At 37.4% G+C, this 25930-nt stretch overlaps 1 protein-coding gene across 3 annotated transcripts in view; it reads left to right on the top strand.

Moving 5' to 3' along the window:
• The window catches only part of LOC127410695 (kelch-like protein 29), a 174852-nt gene that overhangs the window by 107910 nt on the left and 41012 nt on the right, over window positions 1–25930 (top strand). For all 3 annotated transcript variants that reach the window (XM_051645862.1, XM_051645863.1, XM_051645864.1), the window contains exons 9-10: window positions 11487–11669; window positions 15029–15209. In XM_051645862.1, coding sequence (XP_051501822.1) covers window positions 11487–11669; window positions 15029–15209 — 364 coding nt within the window. The remainder of the gene's footprint in view (window positions 1–11486; window positions 11670–15028; window positions 15210–25930) is intronic.

Genomic DNA, 25930 nt, shown 5'->3' on the forward strand with positions numbered 1-25930 from the left:
TTTATTCATATTAAAATAGTCACAGGGTATACTGTATATTGAATTATAGTTCTGGCCATAAATGCCTTCATAAGATCTGGCTGAAAAGCAAACATGATTTGTACTCTTGGAACTAACAAATATTTTGTAATAAATTTTACTATGGAAAAAAAAAGAAGAAAAAAACGTAATATAATTTGAACACTTTAGGGCTATTGTTTACAAATCTGCTAAAGCCCTCTCACATTATCAACCCACATATGAAAACAATGGTCATAAAGAAATGTCATGTTTACTTAAGAATGCATTTAAATGTAATTTTCTTTTTGAAAAAAATAAATAAAAAGTCTGTTCTTCCAGTTTCTCTATAAAGTATCATCCTATTCAGTGAGGAAACAGTTGTCCTGCAAATATTGTGAATTTGCACACAATAGCCAGTACAGGAGCCAGATTTTTGTGTAGGCAATCATCGGCAAAGAAAAACAAACTATGTTGATGCTGTTCGTGATTGAGAGGACTAACTCTCAATATAATCAGGATATTTGCAGGTTCAGTTTCACATTATCACGTTTTTTACGAGCCCCTGAACAGATGAGACGCCCGTTTGACACTTCAAGAATAGTGAATAAAAGCAAACTTTTGAGCGCATTTTCATTGAACAGTCCTTTTTCGAAATCGATTTCTCTTTGTTGACTAATGTGCATATAGTATGTCCAATTTATATAAATACATTTGGTTGAAAAAGACGCTATCAGATGCTCACCTAAAAGGTGCGATCCATATTTAGCAAAGCAGTGTAACTAAACTATCAGCAGAAAAGCGTAAACGCGCGTTCCGGTCCAGAAAACGTATAATGCCGGAATGTTGTTACATGAGTGTTGTTAAACTCATCGCTGATTGCTGAGGCTCGCGCCTATGAACACTGTGAACGTTTAGCACACAGAGTGCGCTCTGGTATTTCAGATGGCGAGGCAGTTTTATCAAAAATCAGTCGGAGGGCCAGTTAAAGAAGATTGGCTGGCCGGATTTGGCCCGCGGGCCGCCAGTTGACTAGCCCTGGTTTAGACTGTGTTTTGTAGCCTATTGTTGTACTTCAGGCTTGTGAGATTTCAACAGTTCTTGTTTAATTTAGAGTTGGACATTCATAACTTGCACATCAGTATAAGATTACTTGTATACCAGACTAAATGGAAGCGCTGTATGTTTTGCGCTGAAGATTCAAAAGAGCCGGCTCAAGGTTCGTTGGATTGGGAATTAAATACAGTGGTAGAACTGTGTGTTTTTACACTGTAGAGTCAGTAGAGGGCGGCGCTGCTGCAGAAATGTGCTGCTGGAAACACTGTCAGAGTATTTCAGGGCAGTGTTCCAGCTGCATCGGTGGAAAATTGCACACAGGAGAATCGTTAACGGAACCGAATGTCACAAAGATCTTACAATTCCAGCATTTTTTTAAAGAAAGGAACCGGTTCTCGATTCCAAACCCTAGTCTGCACTCTGAAAATGTCTCTTGAAAAATAGTCTTTTATTGTTTAGACTTGATAAACAAATACAGATATATATATATATATATATATATATATATATATATATATATATATATATATATATATATAAAAAAAAGTAAATTAAAAAAAATTAAAAAATACAAAGAGAGGCTTTATGGATGTTTCATTTACAGGCCATGTCTTCTGTGCGCTAAAATGAAGAATTTGATATTTCAGCTTTTTTGTTGTTGTTGTTTATATCTGTATTTGTTTATTAAGGTGACAGTACTGATTAATGAATGCCATTCTATGCCCGATGTGTTGTATTGCTCTTATTGGTGTTATGTTACTGATTGTGCAGTTGTGTTGAGTTGGACATTGCCTATTGGTCAACCAGTTAATTATGGGCACCGTTATCTATAAGAAGACCAAACAAGTAACAAGTAAGAAGACCAAACAACTAAACAAGTTTTTTTTTTTTTTTTTTTTTTAAATCCCCTTCTATAAAAGACTATTATTCTTGAGACATTTTGAGAATGCAGACCTTCTCTTATTTTTGTGGCATAAGTACTTTGAAATAGCCTAATCTTTTATTATTATTATTATTATTATTATTATTATTTCTTAAAAAAAAAAAAAAAAGCAGGGAAATAATTTAGTTTTAAAATATTGAAAAAAAATTTTGTGCACGAAATCAACGTCAGCTGCTATAACCAACATGTTTTGCCATGTAAAAAGATATATATATATATAAATATTTTTTGGAAATTAGTAATTAAGTAGTGTACACTCATGTGTATTCAAGTTGCATGGAAAGTGGAAAATTGATTTTAATAACTTTTACTTAATGGTTTCATTTTTTATTTTATTTTTTTACAGAAAATTAGAACATGGACACAAATTTCTCCAAACCCGACACATGTGTTTTAAACCTTTTCTTTTTTTTTTTTTTTACTATTTATTATTATTATTATTATTATTATTATTATTATTATTCAGGTGCATTCAAAGTGCAAGGAAAATATTTTAGTACCTTTTAGTTCATGGTTTCACCACTTTTTAAAGTAATTAAATCAGTTTTTGTAGAAAACACTGTAAATGTTTTCAAAACATTTATGAAATCAACATGGACACAAAGATTACATTTCTACAAACTCAATGCATGTGTTTTAAATCAGATTTTTGAGTTAAAGGTTTCATCACTTCAGACATCCTGATTTGTCAATGACCCATACACAGTAGCAAGTCAATAGACGTTTCATATAATATTGATACAATATTGTGTATTTTCACACGGCTGGGACAGTATTGACCAATCAACATTCAGTTACGAAATGATCATTATACTGTATAATAATCTGTTTAAGATGAAATGCAGTGCACATATGAAGTGTTTGAGATTGCTGTATAGAGGAAATCTGTCCTCATTTTATGCAACAGTGCCTCCACACTAACGCTGTTGAGCGGCACATCTGGAATAGATCCACAGCGCTGTCAGAAAGCTGCCAGAGCCAGCGTCAACAATGGGCACACCTGTGCCTCTTAGTATGGAGCTTTAGCTTGTGTGTAAATTTCACCTGTGTGTACTTAAGACAAGCCGTGCTGCATAAAACCACAGAGATTATCATACTGAACGACACAGTTCACCACTGACTGTGGTGATATATATATATATATATATATATATATATATATATATATATATATATATATATATAAATCAGTAATTAAAACTTTATTAACTTTATCGCTTCAGTCGATGCATCCCGCGAGAAGTTGGAAGCGCGTGCTTTGTACACAACAGTGGAACGAATGTCACGCGAGAGTTAGTTAATTTAAAGCAGAAAAACAGCGCTGGCCGGAAGCAATGAATTAAAGTTAAAAATGTTTTAATTATCAATTTGTTTCTTAAACCAACCTATCAGTTTGCTATAGAAGACATTAACTGATCGACTGTTGTGTGGATTACTTTTATGCTCCCTAAATGTGCATTTTGGACCGTCAAATAGCCAGCAGCCTGATGGCACCCATTTACATGCATTGCATGGATAAACAGAGCTGAAATCTGCTTGTAAAAATCTTCATTTTGGTTCTGCTAAAGAAGGAAAGTCATACACATCTGGGATGGCTTAAAGGTAAGTAAATCATGAGAGAATTTTCATTTTTGGGTGATCTAACCATTTAAATAACAAACATGTTTGAGCTGTCTTTTACTGATGTTTTGATCTTTCAAAACATTAAGACAATTAGAAAATAATAGTATGAGACCCAACTAGCTGTCAAACGCATATTGAGCTACACATAACACATAAGATACACATAAACTGCACATATGTATATTCTCAGGCAGTTTTTGAGTCTAAATAGATGCACAACTTACATAATTTCAGTAGTACACCCAGATGACAATAGCTTACTGTTTATGTGTTACACTTGCTATAGTTTACTTCCATGTTTTTTATTTGTCAAACAGCAATGTCAAACGTTAATCAAGTCAATCACTGAAACACCAGTGCCACCTTGGGTAACAAATACAGTTGAAGTCAGAAGTTTACATGCACCTTAGCCAAATACATTTAAACTCAGTTTTTCACAATTCCTGACATTTAATCGTAGAAAACATTCCCTGTCTTAGGTCAGTTAGGATCACTACTTTATTTTAAGAATGTGAAATGTCAGAATAATAGAGAGAATTGCACACAGGCCCATTCCTCCAGACAGAACTGGTGTAACTGTATCAGGTTTGTAGGCCTCCTTGCTCGCACACACTTTTTCAGTTCTGCCCACAAATTTTCTATGGGATTGAGGTCAGGGCTTTGTGATGGCCACTCCAATACCTTGACTTTGTTGTCCTTAAGCCATTTTGCCACAACTTTGGAGGTATGCTTGGGGTCATTGTCCATTTGGAAGACCCATTTACAACCAAGCTTTAACTTCCTGGCTGATGTCTTGAGATGTTGCTTCAATATAGCCACATAATTTTCCTTCCTCATGATGCCATCTATTTTGTGAAGTGCACCAGTCCCTCCTGCAGCAAAGCACCCCCACAACATGATGCTGCCACCCCCATGCTTCACGGTTGGGATGGTGTTCTTCGGCTTGCAAGCCTCACCCTTTTTCCTCCAAACATAACGATGGTCATTATGGCCAAACAATTCAAATGTTGTTTCATAGACCAGAGGACATTTCTCCAAAAAGTAAGATCTTTGTCCCCATGTGCACTTGCAAACTGTAGTCTGGCTTTTTTATGGTGGTTTTGGAGCATTGACTTCTTCCTTGCTGAGCAGCCTTTCAGGTTATGTTGATATAGGACTCATTTTACTGTGGATATAGATACTTGTCTACCTGTTTCCTACAGCATCTTCACAAGGTCCTTTGCTGTTGTTCTGGGATTGATTTTCACTTTTCGCACCAAACTACGTTCATCTCTAGGAGACAGAATGTGCCTCCTTCTCGAGCGGTATGATGGCTGCGTGGTCCCATGGTGTTTATACTTGCGTACTATTGTTTGTACAGATGAACGTGGTACCTTCAGTCATTTGGAAATTGCTCCCAAGGATGAACCAGACTTGCGGAGGTCCACAGTCTATTTTCTGAGGTATTGGCTGATTTCTTGTGATTTTCCCATGATGTCAAGCAAAGAGGCACTGAGTTTGAAGGTAGGCCTTAAAATACATCCACAGGTACACCTCCAATTCAGTACACCTCCTATCAGTAGCTAATTGGCTAATTGTCTAAAGGCTTGACATCATTTTCTGGAATTTCCCAAGCTGCTTAAAGGCACAGTTAACTAAGTGTATGTAAACTTCTGACCCACTGGAATTTTGATATAGTCAATTAAAAGTGAAACAATCTGTCTGTAAACAATTGTTGGAAAAATTACTCGTGTCATGCACAAAGTAGATGTCCTAAATAATTTGCTAAAACTATGGTTTGCAAATATTAAATCTGTGGAGTGGTTTGAATGACTTCAACCTAAGTGTATGTAAACTTCTGACTTATAGCATGTATAACATGTATGTATACACACACATATGGTATACTGATAATTTACTTTTGTCACACAGAAAATCAACATGATATATTAGTCATTTGTATAAACATAGTACTCATTTTTCTTGTAATTAACAAAGAAATATATATCCTGTGATAGAAAATGTATATAAACATGAAATGATTATACAAATTTGATTAATGGAAGTGCAAAAATAGCGGCACTATTACATAATTATCTACACTTAACCCTATACACTTTGTTAACTAAGCAGTTATGTAAATATATATATTTTTTGCAATTTTGCCATTTTCCCCCACTATTCAGAAAAGAAAGGTTGAGGAATTCTAAAGAGGTATGGGCATAACTTCAAAAGATGTACAGGTACAGGGGGTGGAATGAGGTCAATGATAGTAAAGGGTTAATGAGACTTTGATTAATGTTTTTTCAGACAGTTCCACCACTTAGACATTTACTTCAAGCCCCAGAAAAAATACCAAATTGACTTTGAACATGTTTATCATAGATGTGTATTCAAGTGCTTGTTTTGTGTGAATTGCATTATTAATGTATTTTTTGGACAACAAATGAGCCTAACGTCATTGACATATCAACAAATAGGAAACACATTCACAGAAAATACACTTACAACGGAAGTTTATGGGGCAAGTGTACTGCAGGGTGAAGTGCAATGCAGAACTGTGAAGCTCATGTTTTTGTTGAAGTACTGAAATTATTATTTTTTTTTTTTAAAGTAAAAATATAAGTTTTTTACTTGCGTTGTTAAGCTATATATAGTTAAGCACTCAATTAACTCAATAGTCACACAATTTTGACCACAGAATGCTGTGATTGATCAGCTGTGGTCATCAATACTTGGTTAGTATTACATTTTCTATTCGAAGATGTCTATCTTTGTTTTTAGTGGTACCATTTTTTGTAGAGTGATGTTGTGATGAATCTAAATCCTGAAAGCTCCATGAATTCTGTTCATGTCCTAATCCAGCACTGTTGATTTGGAGAGCTGTAGAGGTGAGGTGGGCAGTGCCAGACCCCCCGCTGCCAGCTTCTAATGCCAGTGTCAGCAGGAGAGAGCTGGGCACAGCGGGGTTCCTCACACAGCAAGAGCTGCAGAGCCTGACAGAAGGGCAGAGACCTCGAGTCCTGACCCCTGGGGCGTTGCTTTAGCATGTTGCTGTAATGCATGCATACGTGCAGAAGGAGATCAGAGATACGGTTTCTCTCATTCTCCTGTGTGTGCCGATACCTCTTTGGATGTGTGTTGATGCAGATATCTGCTTGAGGACATTGTGATGTGGTTGATGGTGAAAAATAAGCAGCGCTGTCGTGCGGAGTAGTTAAAGCGTTTTCTTTTGTTAAGGTAAAAGTAGGGGGGAAATCGATATTTGAAAGTATCGCAGTATTTTATCTCATAATACTGTAGTGAAATTCTAATGCCAAAAATATATATTTTTATTTATATTTTTGGGAACATTGAGATTGAACACCACTCAGAGCGGCGCTGCTGGAAAACCCCCCAGCTTAAATCAGCGTAATAGGGTTTTCTGTCTTCCAGCCTGACTGACTGAGCTGAAAATTGCCAGAAATCCCTCTTGAAAAAAGGCTGGGAGTCCAGCTAAGACCAGAAAACATTCTTAGGCTGGTTTAACTTGGTTTTTGTACTAGGTATGTTTGACTCCAGTGATTTCCAATACTTACCACTGCCGGTTCTTGGAAAGGTTTACATTTTGCTTTATTAAACCATATCAAACAGAAATTACAACTTAAAATGTGTAGTCTTTGTATGTTCTTTGTGTAGCATTCACCTTAAAATTTTCTAATTAATGTGCTCAAATATAAATATATAAATATATAAATATAACCCATTGACAAAGGGGAGACTGGGGCTTGTTGTCACAATTTTTGCTCCAGTGAATATTTCTCAGGGTAATTTCAGCCACAAACCTTGAAGTCTTGTCTACAAAAAAGCCATTAAATATTTTTTTCCGATCTTGCAAAAAAAAAAAAAAAAAAAAAGACAGTTAATTGAACACAAGTTGGCATTTTGTGACAACTTACCCCAATAGTGGGGCAAGTTGTCACAGTGGGACTTTTCATTAAAGGAATAGTTCACCAAAAAATGAAAATTCTCTCATCATTTATTCACCCTCATGCCAACCCAGATGTGTATGACTTTCTTTCTTCTGCAGAACGCAAATGGAGATTTTTAGAAGAATATTTCAGCTCTTTTGCTCCATACAATGCAAGTGAATGGGTGCCAAAATGTTGAAGCTCCAAAAGTCAAAATATAAGTTAGCATAAAAGTAATCCATATGACTTCAGTGGTTAAATCAATGTCTTCAGAAGTGATTTGATTGGTGTGGGTGAGAAACAAATCAATATTTAAGTAAAGTTTTACTGTGAATTCTCCTTGCTCAGTCAGGCTGCACTTTAACTTTCACTTTCACATTCTTCTTCTTGTGTTTTTGGTGATTCACATTCTTCACGCATACGCCCCCTACTGGGTACGGAGAAGAATTTCAAGCAAAAATTGACTTTAATTTTGATCTGTTTCTCACCCACACCTATCATATCACTTATGAAGACATGGATTTAACCACTGGAGTCTAATGGATTACTTTTATGCTGCCTTTATGTGATTTGTGGAGTGTCAAAATGTTGGCACCCATTCACTTACATTGTATGGCCCTACAGAGCTGAAATAGTCTTCTAAAAAGCATAATTTGTGTTCTGCTGAAGAACGAAAGTCATACACATCTGGAATGGCATGAGAGTGAGTAAATGATGAGAGAATTTTCATTTTTGGGTGAACTATCCCTTTAAAGCAGTGGTGTAGGTTTAGTGTGAACATTGGGTGGTGATGGGGGAACGTGTCCTTACCATCACAACCACCAAAACAAAATGTACATCTCTCTTTAAATCTCTACTGCATTAAACAGCCTGTTGCAGGCTTTTCAGCAAAATGTAAAATGTAAAACAACTATGAAGCCCAAAACGATTTAATAAAGTGAAAAGGGAACATACAAAAATATCAAAGCACAAATATTGTAAATGATAATACAGATTGAATACATTTATGAGATTTGAAACTATGTGACACAACATGCCCCATGTTGACTAAATAAAATATCTTAAAATCTGTAAAAATCTGCCTTTATAAAATAGTTGACCCCTCTTTTAATGTATGCCAGTGTGGTTTGATTAAGTTCGCTTGTTTACCCAAGAGCTATAACAAAAATATTATGAGAATGAAAATTTTCTTTGCAGGGCAGAATTCACAAAATTTATTCTAATTTAAGAGTGTTTTGCCTAGCACTCAGAACCAGCCTGCAAGATTGGGAATTGCACAATGCAAATTGCGTTCAGCGCTAATTTTATGGGTGTGTTGGCACTTTGCATGAAGTGTAATTTTACATTAAGTGAATCAGGTGTTATTCTCAGTTCTCAGTGAATTCCCCCCAGAGAGATTTATGTGTGCGTTGAGTCTTTCCTCATTTTATTTGATCTCTATATTGAAAAGAATTACACAAAGACACTACATGTCTTCAGAGGTAATTCATTTTTGCATTTTCAGTGGCCCTTGAAAGCACATGCGAGTATTTCTTTGTAGACGTGAACGTTGACATTTAATTTTTCCGCCGTTGCAAAGGCCTGACCCTTCCTGCCCCAGTTCAGTGTGTTTTTTTTTTTTTTTGACAATGTATGTCATGAATTTTAATGTGGATGATAAGATTGTGTTGGGTACTTTCAGTTCACACAAAATAATGGAGCCCAAAGCCCACAGACAAATATCTCTTCCCTGTGAATCTGTACATTCTTATTCCCTAAATAGAAATATACTTGGATATTTCTGTCAGGGTAAACTTTGGTAATAGTATTCTGGAAATGTTCTGGCAGTCAGGTCAGTGTTCTGATTGAAAGTCTAAATGTATATGCCTCATTTTTAGTCAGGGAACTTTTGTTATGTCCCCAAAATTATTATTTTTTTTAATCTTGTCTTTTTCCATTTGAAATGTTGTGATATTCCATTCATTCTTCCATGTTGTTTTTTCTTCTTTGTGGTTCTGTTTCTGAATAAAAGAAACTTCAGAATAAAAGCATGTGAATTTGTGGCATAAACAGTCAATGTGGAGACTTTGTTGTAGAAAATAAGGTTATCTGAGATTATAAAAATTAGAAATATTTATTTATTTTGTTATCCCCTTTTCTCCCAATTTGGAATGCCCAATTCCCACTACTTAGTAGGTCCTTGTAGTGGCGCGGTTACTCACCTCAATCCGGGTGGCGGAGGACAAGTCTCAGTTGCCTCCGCTTCTGAGACCGTCAATCCGCGCATCTTATCACATGACTCGTTGTACACGACACCACGGAGACTCACAGCATGTGGAGGCTCATGCTACTCTCCACAATCCACGCACAACTTACCACACGCCCCATTGAGAGCGAGAACCACATTATAGCGACCACGAGGAGGTTACCCCGTGTGACTGTACCCTCCCTAGCAACCGGGCCAATTTGGTTGCATAGGAGACCTGGCTGGAGACACTCAGCACGCCCTGAATTCGAACTCGTGACTCCAGGGGTGATAGTCAGCGTCAGTACTCGCTGAGCTACCCAGGCCCCCTACAAAAATTAGAAATCTTTAAAAAATGTTGTTTGAACACATTTGTCAAGTAAATAATAATTTAATCTTTGTTTCCATGTTGGTTTTATATATTCTTGTAAAGCATTTAAAAATGTCAATTGGTGTAACCATCAAGTAAAAGGTATTAAATGGCTTTCCTTTCACCTTCAGTACACGTGAGTACAATGTGTACACAACAAAATTATTAATTTGATTTAATTTTTATTTTTTGTCACATGACAACAGCATGTTGGTTGCACCACCTGACTTTGAAATTTTTTTTTTAATTTTTTTTATATATATTATTAATATTTTGAAACAAAATAGTTTTATTTCTTATTTGTTTAAGAATAATATAATTTATTATATATTAATATTATATATAATAATATACTATATTAAAAGGTAAGCCCACAACCACCCCTGGAGTCGCGAGTTCGAATCCAGGGCCAGCTGAGTGACTCCAGCCAGGTCTCCTAAGCAACCAAATTGGCCCGGTTGCTAGGGAGGGTAGAGTCACATGGGGTAACCTCCTCATGGTCGCTATAATGTGGTTCTTGCTCTCGGTGGGGCATGTGGTGAGTTGTGCGTGGATGTTACAGGGAATAGCGTGAAGCCTCCACACGCGCTACGTCTCCACGGTAACGCGCTTAACAAGCCACGTGATAAGATGCGTGGATTGACGATCTCAGACGCGGACGCAACTGAGATTCGTCCTCCGCCACCCGGATTGAGATGAGTCACTACGCCACCACGAGGACTTAGAGCGCATTGGGAATTGGGCATTCCAAATTGGGGAGAAAAATGGGAGAGAAAAAAAAGGTAAGCCCAAACTATTTATGACAACATTTCTTTAAAAAAAAAAAATAAATAAATAAAAAATAATAATAAATGTACTGTTGTAAAATGTCTTGTGTTTCTAAAAATTAGGGAGAAAATTACCCTATTCATAAACCATGTTACTGACATGGTACTTCAAGATACTTTCAAGTACACCATGGTATTACCATAGTACATGTCCTAAAAGCTTTTTAGTGTTTTATTGTTAGTTAACACATTTTTCTCTATTTTTTCGCTCTTTTTTTTTTTTCTTCTTTTTTTTTTTTTTTTTCAAACAGAACCATATTTGGATGCACAGACCGGAATCCTGATTGCAAAGTCTCTATTTCTGCTATATCAAATAAACCTACACATAACCTCCATATAAAAACAAAGCAAACTGTGATTGGTCGCTTGTACATGTCAATTAGACTGCAAAAAAATAAGCTGCAAAATGGACCAGACTTTATGCTGATAGTCAAAAGTCAGAGGCTAGTCCAAACTGGTCTTCAGTGGGATATTTTTGTGAATTTCATGGTGTTTGTATGTTTCTCGATCTCTGCAGGTGTTGCCGAGGTGATCGTGCTGGTGGGGGGTCGGCAGGTCATCGGAATGAACCAGCGTTCACTAACAGTCGTCACTTGCTTCAACCCACAGAACAACAAGTGGTACCCCCTGGCCAGCTTGCCTTTCTACAACCGCGAGTTCTTCTCCGTCATATCAGCGGGGGATAATATCTACCTGTCAGGTAATCAAACCAACAGTGTGTCACTTGTAGTTTGATGGCCCCCCACCCTCCACACACAGGTGTCTGTTTTTATATTTAGTAGAACATGCTCAGAGAGATGTTGTGAAGACAGATGTCTCTTTCTTTATGACTGGTCATGCGCTATTTTATTTTTCAAAATATATCATGATAAAACCAAAATATTGCTACAAATAAAGGCAATGCTTTTAAAGATGTAACAGAACTTTGTTTGTGCCCATGGGAAAATTGTATCATGGACGTTTTATCAACATGAAGATTTTAGGTCAAAATGTATAAAAATGTATAAAGAAAAGTATATATTTTGGATCTTGTAACTGGTCACAGTTTCAAGTTTTTTTTCCAGTTAATCAAATTTGTTTATCTTACATTTTTAATTATTCAATGATCCTGTGATGTGACAAATTCATTTTTAAAAGTACAAATATTCCATGCATCCTCTGAATTATTTTGAGGTAATAAAACTGCATACATAATAAAATAGAATAATGAGCAAAATGTAGTTTAAAATAGTTTTAGATGCAGTATAACATGTCACAACATGTCAACTTTCCAAAGGTTTTTCATGTCAGCTGCCCATCCACACCAAAATGATGGGCATTGTTGCAAAAATAAAAGACTTGCACAGATGATGATACATGCCAAACATGCCAAGATTGTGAGAATATTTGTAAGAGAATTTATATTAAAAACAAATAATAATAATAATAATAATAATAATAATATATATATATATATATATATATATATATATATATATATATATATAAATGTAGTAATTATTATGATATATATATATATGTTTATATATATATATATATATATATATATATATATATATATATATATATATATATCATAATAATTACTACATTTATATATATATATATATATATATATATATATATATATATATATATATATATATATATATATATAATCATAATAATTACTACATTAATAATTGTAAATATATATATATATATATATATATATATAATATATATATAATATATATATATATATATATATATATATATATATATATATATATATATATAAAACATATATGTATGTTTAAGCTGTTAAGCTGTATTAATATTAAAAACAGATTTTTTTATTATATTGATTTATAGAAATATACATATTTATTAGGGTAAGTATCAATACAGATTTTCCGATTTGATTCCGATTCACAAGCTTCAATTACAATTTTGAGTCAGTTTGATTTGCATTTGGGGTATATTTAAGTTATAACAGCCATTTTTCTTGTTTCATGTTCTCATGTAATTATTCAAGATATGTAAACACTCAGTAATAAAATAAGAACAAACAAAACAACACAAAATGTATTTTTTTCTTTTTTTACATTTACACACACAAAAAAAAAAATATTAAATTGAATTGAGTAGTCTTTAAAGGGTTAATGACATACTCTTTTATTATTATTATTATTATTATAATTTTATGATCTTCCCTGAGGTCTGCTTATAATGACAGTAAAGTTTTTTTTACACCAAAACAGTCATAATTTAATATAATATGATAATTTTCCCACCGTCTAAAAGCTCGGTTTAAAGCTCTCTGGCCCTTTAAGACTTCAGTGTAAACGCCCACTTTTCTGATTGACTAACTTCGGGCAGTTGCTCAGATACAGCCATATTTGAAACTCAGTCGGAAGAAAGCTTCACATTATAATTTATAAAACTACATTTCAGGGTTAACACATAGCGTATCCCCAACACATTTCATCTGAATGTATCAAATGTTCCATAAAGCACAGCAACTATCAAAAAGACACATATGACATTTGTGAATTAAACTGTTTACTCGCGGGTCTGATAGTGTTTAACTGCCGCATCTTACAATAACAGTTCCTTTGCAAAGCTTGAATCAGACTGTGACTGCTTCACAAGCAAACCACACTGAAATGAGCCAAAAACATACAATCCACACTGAAATGTTCTGAATATGCAAACGTAATATAATCCATGGTGATGCTGGGTTCTTCAACCGGCTTTAACAGGCCAAAGTGGAGATGCTGGTCTTCACCGGAGCGACATCTCACATCTTCCGTGTTTTTATACACACAGTACGGCATGTGTTTCTCCCAGTCAGTGGCTGTAGCTGAATGAGACGCATTTTTAAAAGTTGCGCTTGTACCGCTATTAAAACGTGGCACGCATCGCCGGAAACGCATCAAAACGATTAAAGACGTCCATGCAGTGCATGTTTACAAAAGACCAACAATTATATAGCATAGATGGGTGCAAAAACGGTCCAGGACGCCTTCAAAATAGCAAGACACAATGTAGCTGAATGAAACATAATGGGGTCTCCTTTTTAGAGTTATAACTTGACATTGCGTCTTTTAAAAGCGGCACAAGATGCATGATAACGGTCAAAGCCGTTCATCTAGTGTAGAAGAACATTCAAATCCAAATAAGTAAATGAAGGTGTCTTGTTTAAGTCCCCTTTGGACGAATCTCACATGACAGGCCCATCTTTCTCCTCTTCACCTGTGACTGAGCAGTGAGCACCAGTGGGCGGGGGCCAAGGGTGCAGTGATGAAAAATAGGCGTTGATGTCTTGCTGGAGGCAGTCAGATGCAGATGTATTTGGTCCTTGTGATGTCACAAGTTCCACAAATTCCAAGCGAGACGTTTCAACAGCATGGTTTAAATAAATGCTCTTTTTCAATTATGGAGGAAGTTTTGAGTTCTGAAATAGTAAAATGACCTCTTGTATGTAAAAGATCAAGGAAAATTTTATTCCTCATGTCATGACCCCTTTAAAATATTTTAAGTTTTATTCTATTAATTTTGTTAAAAAAATACACAATTCAGTTTGATGGAATTTTGTTATGAAGAAGTTGAAATGCATAAATCTTAAAAAATGGCTAAAATATTTTTTGACTGTAATAACTAATAGAATAAATAAAAACAATAGAACAAAGAAACAAATTAAGAAAACAGTGCTTTAAGATTTTAACAGCAGTATCAAGTGTTCAAGTACTAGACAAATGACCGTTTACATTAATACCTCTCCAAAATGGGTATTTTTACAGAATTATGAAGTCTATTCTACCATGTAGGCACATATCCCATTATAATACCATATATACATTTAAGAAGCCAGAAGCATGCAACATCAAAAGTTTCTCTTTGAAACCAGCTAAAGCTGAATCCCTGAAAGAGACCTGTGTGTGTGTGTTGTTTAGTGGTTCTTTCTCTATATCAGACGTGTATTAATGAAGCTGTGTTGGGGGAGTCGGAGGAGTTTGTAGGGTGTTAATGGAGACTTCAGCACTCATTTGTGTTCTTGCATTGTTCCCTCTCTAGGTGGCATTGAGTCTGGAGTCACGCTGGCAGATGTGTGGTGCTACATGTCCCTGTTGGATAATTGGAATCTGGTGTCTCGGATGACAGTACCGCGGTGCCGGCACAACAGCGTGGTGTACGATGGCAAACTTTACACCATCGGGGGACTCGGAGTGGCCGGCAACCTGGATAACGTGGAAAGGTACCGTCCAACAATTTAAGTTTGCAGTTTTTGGCATCCTTCTTATTTTACATACTGCTTTTTGCTCACTGTGTATTGGGGAAGCTCGCATATTCGGACACAGGGCTGGTGCTTGAATTAAGCATTGGAATGGATGCCATTAAACATTCTGGATAAACGTGTGGTCAGTTCTTTCTGTGCCAGCAGCCGATCTGATGATTAGATCAGTTCAGAAGTATGGAGGGAGCATTTTGCTGGCAGATGACTGTGGCAGATGCATTGCATAGATCGGATTGGGTTTCGCTGTAGTTATAATGGACTGTTACACAGAGTTCACGATGCAGCCACCGTCTTTAAAAGGAAGAGAATGTGTAAACAAACTACAAGAGATGATGTAAACAAACCAGATCAGGATTTTAAGTCTGTTTTAAAGTTAACTCACTGGTCATGTTACGAATAAACCCAATCCCTCGAGCAGTATCACTCTTCACACGACTTGAAGAATCAATTTGAATTCATTCTTCTGGCACTAACATTCAATTTCTGTCTTGCTCCTTTTTCTGCTCTCACAAAAAAACACTGTCTTTTAACCTACTGCCACCTACAGCCTTTTGGGACCTTCTGGAAATAATTTATTGATGTATATAGAGTATATATGTACATGGTCGTGTGGACAGACTTTTGACTATCATCATAAAGTCTGGTTCACAATGCATCTTAATCTGGCCAATAACCACCCACTTAGACAGGAAGTCGTTTGAATCTATGTGGCTTTTATGAGCGTGTAAATCTCGACCTATATCTGAAATAACCCCGAGTTCTTGCTTTTTTTTGTGCAGTACAATAGTTCCTACACTGCTATTCAGAAATGCCACAGCAAAAGAAATGACACTGTAGCTGAGTTGTGAGTTTGAAGTCTAAGTCGAATGTGCTGAGAGAGAAAAACTGCCGTTGCAATAGAGCACAACAGTCTCTTTCTTGAAGTAAAACTCCCATTCATTTTTCCATAGGGGAATCGATTTTTTATGATAACTTATAAACCTTTAAAGACAGATTTACTGTGAGCTCAGAGGTTGTTAATCAATGATATACGCTTCTGTTGAAGCCATCAGTTAACGCTATTTCAACTTAGCATATAGCATTAATAGTGTAATTCCTGGTGAAGAACTCCACTACCCATGATCCTGAAGAGAAACGATCCACCAATCAGAGAATCGCTACAACCAAAGCGTGCCAAAAGAGCTCTGCAGCGATGCTTAAATGACTCACTATGAATGACACAATACTTTTACACTGTATATTTATATAACTGAAGAACTGTTTCTACATCAACTTAAAATCAATAGTTTTCTATTTTTCCATTGTTTTTATTACAATTATATGGGTATATTTTGCTGGGTGCTTATCATTTTGATTTAGGTTTGAGAGGGAGACTACCCCATCCCCAACCCCACCTACTTTTTAGTACTAGTGCTAGTGAATTAAAATATTAATTAGCGCAAATAAAGGGGCCTGGGTAGCTCAGCGAGTAAAGACGCTGACTACCACCCCTGTAGTTTGCAGTTCCAGGGCGTGCTGAGTGACTCCACCCAGGTCTCCTAAGCAACCAAATTGGCCCGGTTGCTAAGGAGGGTAGAATCACATGGGGTAACCTCCTTGTGGTCGCACTAATGTGGTTCGCTCTTGGTGGGGTGCGTGGTGAGTTGTACGTGGATGCCGTGGTGGATGGCGTGAAGCCTCCACATGCGCTATGTCTCCGCGGTAATGTGCTCAACGAGCCACGTGATAAGATGCGCGGATTGATGGTCTCAGACGCGGAGGCAACTGAGATTCGTCCTCCACCACCTGGATTGAGTCACTACGCCACCACGAGGACCTAGAGCACATTGGGAATTGGGCATTCCAAATTGGGGAGAAAAGGGGAGAAAAAAAATAAGAATATCCATTGACCAATAATCTGAATAGCCTATTAGAGGAACGCATCCCACAGTTCTCTGAATCTCAGAAACATGCTGAAAGCACCACTGTTTAAGCTCGTCCTCTGGAAATGGGATAAAATTTGTTGTCGCATATTATAAATTTGATCACAAATGCAAGCAAAACTGTCGCACTGTACAGCCCTGAAAAAGGAGTAAAACATCATGAGAAGTACCATAAAACAAAGTCTTATGAAGTCATATGATAGCTTTGTGTGAGGACCAGACTGAAATTTAAGTCGTTATTCACTGCAAATCATCATAAATGTATTGCGCATTTCTGACGTCATTAAGTTTTGTTACAAGATGTTTGCGATGGAGTCACATCAGACTTCTCTCTCATTTTGCTGCACTATGGGTGTTTCTTTGTGTGTCAGTGCTATGAAATGAATTGTTATATGTGCGCTGCATGGGTTTTTTATATTAGAGAATTTTATCGTTAGTACATTAGCGCAGTATCGGTGCATCAATAGTTTCTGATGACAAACTCCTCTTGTTGAGACAGCTGTGTTTAGTGGGCAAAGAAATTCTCATTTAGAAGGCATTATAATCCAACACAGCTTGTGTAGCTACATCAAATATACACAAGCTCATCACTTCATATTTGTGCTGTTGTGTCATGGTGCTTATCATGGCAGCCAACAGTGTGCTCTCTCTGGGTGACTCCTAGCCTTTTACCATCTTGAAATGCCACACCCCTCGAGTCCAATCTTCTAACGGCAGTACGAAACGCTGATTATTCTGAGGATGTGCCCCATTCAAGCGCTATTACCCACACTTACCATTTAATTAGTCTTTGATGACAGATTTTGGTCACAAAATTCTTCCATGCCTTCAGCTCTGAAATTAGTGCAGAATAGAGAGAGAAAGAGAGAAAAACTAGCTTTAGGGAGTTCATTTTCTCTACATGTTAAACAGTCGTGGCTTTGGCACAATACTTTGTGCAACTCACAAGTGTTGCCAGTATTACTGCAACAATTAAAGCACTAAATCCACATGTCTACATTAGCAATCCCATTTCCTCAAAAAATACAGAATCAAAACAATTGTACATACAGTGCATAGTGAATAAGACATTTACTCATAGCACACGTGAAATGCTTCTACTTGAAGTTGCACTCACACGCTCATGCGGATCCAGCGCGAGCAGCAATCTCCTGACAGTTTAAACGGCCTGGATCGCCTGCTTGGATTGTCACGGACTGACCGTCATGATTCATGAATCAGAGGAACTTTTGATCCTGATCCTGAAGTTTCGATTCTGGCTGATAGAATACACGCTTCAGAGGAAGATATTACTGTAGATGAGCGCTTGACAGGAAGAAAATGCTGTATTTTCCTGAGGTTCGTGAATTACATCTGTTTAAACGAGATACATTATCTGCATATTTGCAGATGGTATATAATAGAAGTTTTATTGATATTTGCTTTTTATCTTTAGAAAAGTGACAGGGAACTGTTGAGGAGAGGCTGATAGAATATGTGCTTCAGGGGAAGATATATGAGCATTCAACAGGACGCTGGAGCTGCTGAAGTTGTGTGAGGTTGGTTTATTACATCTGTTTAAATGAGATATGCACATATTTGCAGACGGTATATGATATTAGTTTTATTGATATTTGCCATTTTATCATTAGACAAGACAAATTTACAGGGAACTGAGGAGAAAGAGGGAGAATGAAACAGGCGAGCACTTTATCATTATGAGCTTAAATGCATCTGCCGCGGCTCTGATATGTGGACCGTTTAAATGACACTTTGCACACTGGACAAAACAAACCGTGACTGGTTATTTACATGTCTCAGATGCTTTATATGCAAGCAGCCGATTCTCAGCGCCCTCAAGAAACAAATCAGCCAAATGGGAAAATTTATCAGCCGATTATTAAAAAATTCAGAATATCAGCCAATTTATCAGCCTCTGCGATATAATGGTCGACCACTGGTAAAAATACCTCTTTTTCATAGGGGAATTGATTATTAATGATAACTTGTAAACCTATAAAGACTGACCTACCGTGTGCTCAGAGGTTGTTAAATCGAAGGTACATGCTTCTGTTGAAGCCATCAGTCCACGTTATTTTAGCTACACTCATGATCCTGTTGGGAAATGATCCACCAATCAGAGAATCAATCCAAACAAAGCATGCTAGGGTGCTAGGATGTTCTGAATGATTGCAAGGGCATTGTTGCTATAGGTATTTGCCAGGGTGCTCTAAATGTTTTTAGTGCATTCCTAAGTGGTTGCAAGGGTGTTCGGGGTGGTTGCTTACTTGTCCAAATCAAAGGAGTCCACTCTCAAGTCTCTATGATATTATGGTCTCTAGATATGACTTGAATCCCTTCTTCAATGGGATTTTTCAGCTTTTTATCATCCGCCAGGTGAAAAACGTGAGTCCAATCATTTAGAAAAGTGATGGCACACCTCAGTTGGTTTTAAATGCTGTTGGTTTTGGTTCTTGGAATGTCGTTAAAGTGGATTCACAGAGGAACAGATTAAAGTGTTAGTAGTTCTCAGTTTGCTCTGATGATGTATCGAGTGTCTCATGTAGACTGCAGCCACATTGTTGTGCACTGTGCTGAGATAGAGTGCCCCACTGCGCAAACTCAACACACCATGGGATTAAACTACTGATAACTTGCAAACCGCTGCTGCGTCTCTATCTCTAACATACCCCACAGTAAACCTAGCAGCTGCAGTTTTGTGGATTGTTCAGACCACATTGATTTTTACATTGACAAGGCAGAACCCAAATTGAAGGACTTTTTTTTCTTAATTGGAAGTTTCTTTTTTGTAGTTGCTCAGAGCACAACAGTGTCCATATGGCAAGCCAATTTTACAATGTAATTCAGTTTTTACTGGTTAAAATACACATTTTTGATATCAGCAATGGAACTACTACTAGTGAATATGCCAATCCTTGATATCCATAATTACATTTGCACTAGTTAAAAACGTTAAGTCTTGATATAAAAAAAAATGACATTGTAGAGCCGAGGAGGGTGGAGCCGGGCTGGAATGACACACGCCCGGTCCCCAATCAGCCTGATGGGGCATGCGAGGGATAAAGGCGGCCGGGGACGACAGTTCGAGAGAGAGAGAATTACAGGCAGCTGTACTGTGTGTGTTTATGGTTGTGTGTTTTTGTTTAAGTTGTCCATTAAATTATTATTTAAGTTGTCAAGCCGGTTCTCGCCTTCTCCTTTCCTCGAACCCCCTTACACTGGTGCCGAAACCCGGGAAGGAGGAGGGATTCCTGTCGCAGAGTCCTCGACACTGCCGTCCACCCAGGGGAGCGCGGCTGCCATCCGACGGGGGACAGAGTAGCCAGACCACCCGGACACGGGGAACGGCTGCCCTCCGCGTTCCCGGCATCCCGTGGGGACACTCCTCCGCCCCTGGCAGCGGCCCTACCACTCCAGGCGGTCGGGGAGTCACTTCCCTCCTCCCCCCACGGACGGCGGTCTTCTCTCGACCCCTCCGCGTTCCTGGGGGACGGCAGGGCGCTCCTCCGCCCCCGGCAGCGGCTCCCTCGCTCCAGTTGGTCGGGGAGTCCCGTCCCCACTCGCCTCGCGGACGGCGGCTGTTACTCAAGGAAATACCCGTTCTTGCTATCAAAAATGGAATTGTAGAGTTTCACAATGATTCACTCAAAACACAATAGCACATATCTATTATTCATTTCTTACTCACTGAAATTCCATCTAAACATATCATCTGTATACCTTTTACTAGTAAATGTTTTTTTTTTTTTTTTTATATATCAATAATTACATTGTTAATTATTGATATTATAGTGAAACTGTCCATGCCTGATATCAACAATTCAGTTACAACTAGTAAAAAATGCTAATATTTGTAAAAAAAATAAATAAAACAACAACACATTAGATTTGGTATTTCAGATATCTGGAAATTAATTTCAGATATCAGTAAATTGAAGATTAATTAAAGATATCTTAAAAGGCTTCCTTTCTAGTTACAATCACATAATATACACCGATCAGCCACAACATTAAAACCACCTGCCTAATATTGTGTAGGTCCCCCTGGCCTTCTGGCACCAACAATCATGCCACAGTCCAAATCACTGAGATCACATTTTTCCCCATTCTGATGGTTGATGTGAACATTAACTGAAGCTCTTGACCCATATCTCCATGACTTTATGCACTGCACTGCTGCCACATGATTGGCTGATTAGATAATCGCGTGGATGATTGTTGGTGACAGACGGTCTGGTTCAACATATGGTATAACACTTAACATATATCTGTAATTATCATTGTCACTTATGAAAACCAAATCACAGATATCAAGATTTTGCATTTTTGCAAGTTGTAATTCAGTGTTGAAATCAGCAATTTATGTGTACTTGTAACAATATAAAAGATACTAATAAAAAACGATGTTACAATACAAAACTTTTGACATAGTCATTGATAATAAGTATAAAACAGTATATTTTTCATTTATTGTAAGACATGTATACATAGTTTGAGGGTGTAGTGAGATTGACTCGATTATCGGCATTTGCAATGTTTCATGGGATTGTGCGGTCGCTGCTGAGCTGTCTTGCCGCAATTTCCATTATCATGTTAACAGCGACTTCTCTGATTGCTGTATATATCCGAGTAGTGTAGTTTGTCACTGGGAGATCGGTTTTTAAACATGATTTTGTTAAAGAATGAAGTTGAAATCACATCTTTTGGCTTTTACAGAAACATATACTGTATAGCATTACTTAACAACCTCTGAACTCATGGCAGGTCTGTCTTGAAATATTTATACATTACAGCAAAAAAAAATCAATTTGCCTATGGAGAAAACTAATTAGATTTTTACTTTTGGAGTCCGACAGTTGCACTGTATCGACCTGCTCTGTGACTTCATCATTGCAGTTTCTTTTCTTTTTGAAGCGTGTAGCGTGTTAGCGAGGCCGCAGCTGGCGATTAATGGGTGTCTCTCGCTGTCTCTTGATCTGCATGTCGTCCTTTTACCTTGTACATCAATAAACTGTTGCAGCTCAGCCAAACATGATAAAAACAGTCCTCCACTGTTGAAGCACTGTGTTTATTTCCTGTACTTAGTCTTTGATGTCTGTCGGTTACAGACTGTAGTGACTGCCATAGACACTCGACCATCAGTGGCTTTTGGATAATTGAAAAATACTTGCTGGATGTAGGGTTGGGTTAGGGTTTGGGTTATGTTATGGTTAGTTAGGGGTAAGCTCAGCAACATATAAGTAAACCCAAGCAGACAAAAGCCTCTATTAGGGGAAATAAGGTTCAAATGTGAAAGTTTCTACCACACAAATAGGACAAACGCAGAACTTCTTTCCAGGTAAAAGAATAGATTATCCTTACTTCCTTTTAGATGTTTCAAAAAAATCTAATCCATTGATAAGACTGTACATCGATCCCTCAAAGCCTTGTTTTTTTTTTTTTTTTTATGTAATTTGATTGCATGGCAATGGTATATATCAAGATACAGTACATATCGTTATTTTTGTTCACCAAACTTCACAAAATTTATGTAGGGAAATTTCTTTGCTACTGGACGTCCATCGGGTAAAATTCCTGATCGCACAGATTCCCATTGAGATAACTGTATTCCGCCTGCAGACCGTGCATTAATGTGTCCAGATCTTTGCCTTTTTTTTTTTTTTTTTTTTTTGCAATTCCCATAATTATCAGTGGTGATTATCTTTGGATTTTCCTTACTGTAATGAAGTTACAGTTACTGTAAATCTTCTTTAAATCTGCATAAATTAATGGCAGTACAGGGCTGTCAATCGATTGTTTTTAATTTGGATTAAGTCAAGTCATTTTTATTTGTATAGCACCTTTCACAACACACAGTTTCAAAGCTTTACAGAAGATCAGGCATTAACAGAAAATAAAACTGTAATATCTATAATGTCTTAGAGTCATCATTATGTAGTTTGATAAAATACGATTGTGAATTGCGTTTAAAAATAAGTAATTAAATAATAATTGTATTTATAACCCCTGTGAACAAGCTGAAGGCAACTGTGGCAAAGAACACAAAACTCCATAAGATGTTGGTTAATAGAGAAAAATAACCTTGGGAGAAACCAGACCCAGGGTCAGTTCCCCTCTGACTAAACAGCATGAATATAATGCCAATATTACTTGTATAGTGCAAGTCATGGTTTAAAATTATTAAACTAAGTAAGTGTTAAGGGTCAGTGTTTAAACAAAGATTTTGTAAGAACTGAAAGATTAATGACTAATGTCTTTGAAGTCCATCCTGGATTATCTGCAGTAGTTCATATACAGTGGTGTGAAAAAGTGTTTGCCCCCTTCCTGATTTCTTATTTTTTTGCATGTTTGTCACACTTAAATGTTTCAGATCATCAAACAAGTTTAAATATTAGTCAAAGATAACACAAGTAAACACAAAATGCAGTTTTTAAATGAAGGTTGTTATTATTAAGGGAAAACAAAATCCAAACCTACATGGCCCTGTGTAAAAAAGTGTTTGCCCCACCTGTTAAAACATAACTTAACTGTGGTTTATCACACCTGAGTTCAATTTCTCTAGCCACACCCAGGCCTGATTACTGCCACACCTGTTCTCAATCAAGAAATCACTTAAATAGGACCTGCCTGACAAAGTGAAGTAGACCAAAAGATCTTCAAAAGCTAGACATCATGTCGAGATCCAAAGAAATTCAGGAACAAATGAGAAAGAAAGTAATTGAGATCTATCAGTCTGGAAAAGGTTATAAAGCCATTTCTAAAGCTTTGGGACTCCAGAGAACCACAGTGAGAGCCATTATCCACAAATGGCAAAAACATGGAACAGTGGTGAACCTTCCCAGGAGTGGCCGGCCGACCAAAATTACCCCAAGAGCGCAGCGACGACTCATCCAAGAGGTCACAAAAGACCCCACAACAACATCCAAAGAACTGCAGGCCTCACTTGCCTCAATTAAGGTCAGTGTTCATGACTCCACCATAAGAAAGAGACTGGGCAAAAATGGCCTGCATGGCAGAGTTCCAAGACGAAAACCACTGCTGAGCAAAAAGAACATTAAGGCTTGTCTCATTTTTGCCAGAAAACATCTTGATGATCCCCAAGACTTTTGGGAAAATACTCTGTGGACTGACGAGACAAAAGTTGAACTTTTTGGAAGGTGTGTGTCCCACTACATCTGGTGTAAAAGTAACGCCGCATTTCAGAAAAAGAACATCATACCAACAGTAAAATATGGTGGTGGTAGTGTGATGGTCTTGAGGTGGTAGTGAGCAGGTTTTGCTGCTTCAGGACCTGGAAGACTTGCTGTGATAAATGGAACCATGAATTCTGCTGTCTACCAAAAAATCCTGAAGGAGAATGTCCGGCCATCTGTTCGTGACCTCGAGCTGAAGCGAACTTGGGTTCTGCAGCAGGACAATGATCCAAAACACACCAGCAAGTCCACCTCTGAATGGCTGAAGAAAAGCAAAATGAAGACTCTGGAGTGGCCTAGTCAAAGTCCTGACCTGAATCCTATTGAGATGCTGTGGCATGACCTTAAAAAGGCAGTTCATGCTCGAAAACCCTCCAGTGTGGCTGAATTACAACAATTCTGCAAAGATGAGTGGGCCAAAATTCCTCCACAGCGCTGTAAAAGACTCATTGCAAGTTATCGCAAATGCTTGATTGCAGTTGTTGCTGCTAAGGGTGGCCCAACCAGTTATTAGGTTTAGGGGGCAATCACTTTTTCACACAGGGCCATGTAGGTTTGGATTTTGTTTTCTCTTAATAATAACAACCTTCATTTAAAAACTGCATTTTGTGTTTACTTCTATTATCTTTGACTAATATTTATACTTGTTTGATGATCTGAAACATTTAAGTGTGACAAACATGCAAAAAAATAAGAAATCAGGAAGGGGGCAAACACTTTTTCACACCACTGTAGATGCAATTGTCCTTGTTATTTGACTGATGAAGGCTTTTGTTGGCAATTAATTGATAGTCTATGTATTCCATTTTAAGAGTGTAGTCCATCATTAGACCGAGGTGATGCAGGCCGAGGTCAGTGAGGTGCATCGCAGTTCAACCTGGCCGGTAATTTTGGTGAGGTCTATCCTAAATCTAAGGTTCAGGCAATGGCATATGAAGTATCCCATGTCTTATGGTTGGAGTTGGCATCAGTTCATCCCCTGAAGTCCATCGTAATAGACTGAAGTGATGTTTGGCTGGCACCGGCTACTATTAGTCATCATCACACAGTGACACGTAGCAGTGGAGTCCAACACGAAGCAGGAATGGAGCCGGATCCAGCCGGTTCTGGTGACCTCAGGATAGGAGTCCCGAGGTTGAGACAGGGATACAAATAGAATAATATTAGCACAGATGCCATTAAATTTATTGCAGAGTTATAGATCATGATCAATGTTTCTGGTTTCTGGTTCTGGCAGACCTAACTAAAGCAGCCTAATTGTGAGTTGATGGATAATTAGGTGTATGCCTGGCTAAATAGATGAGTCTTTAGTCTAGACTTAAACTGAGTGAGTGTGTTTGCATCTCGAACAGTGTTAGGGAGACTATTCCATAGTTTAGGAGCCAAATATGAAAAGGATCTACCTCCTTTTGTGGATTTTGATATTCTTGGAATTAATAACAGGCCAGAATTTTGTGATCGTAATGAACATGATGGAATATGGCATGTCAGAAGGTCACTTAAGCACTGCGGAGCTAGACCATTCAAAGCTTTGTACATAGTTAACAGAATTTTAAAATTAATACAA

This window comes from Myxocyprinus asiaticus, chromosome 20 (assembly GCF_019703515.2).
Source record: "Myxocyprinus asiaticus isolate MX2 ecotype Aquarium Trade chromosome 20, UBuf_Myxa_2, whole genome shotgun sequence".
Classification (NCBI taxonomy): Eukaryota; Metazoa; Chordata; class Actinopteri; order Cypriniformes; family Catostomidae; genus Myxocyprinus; species Myxocyprinus asiaticus.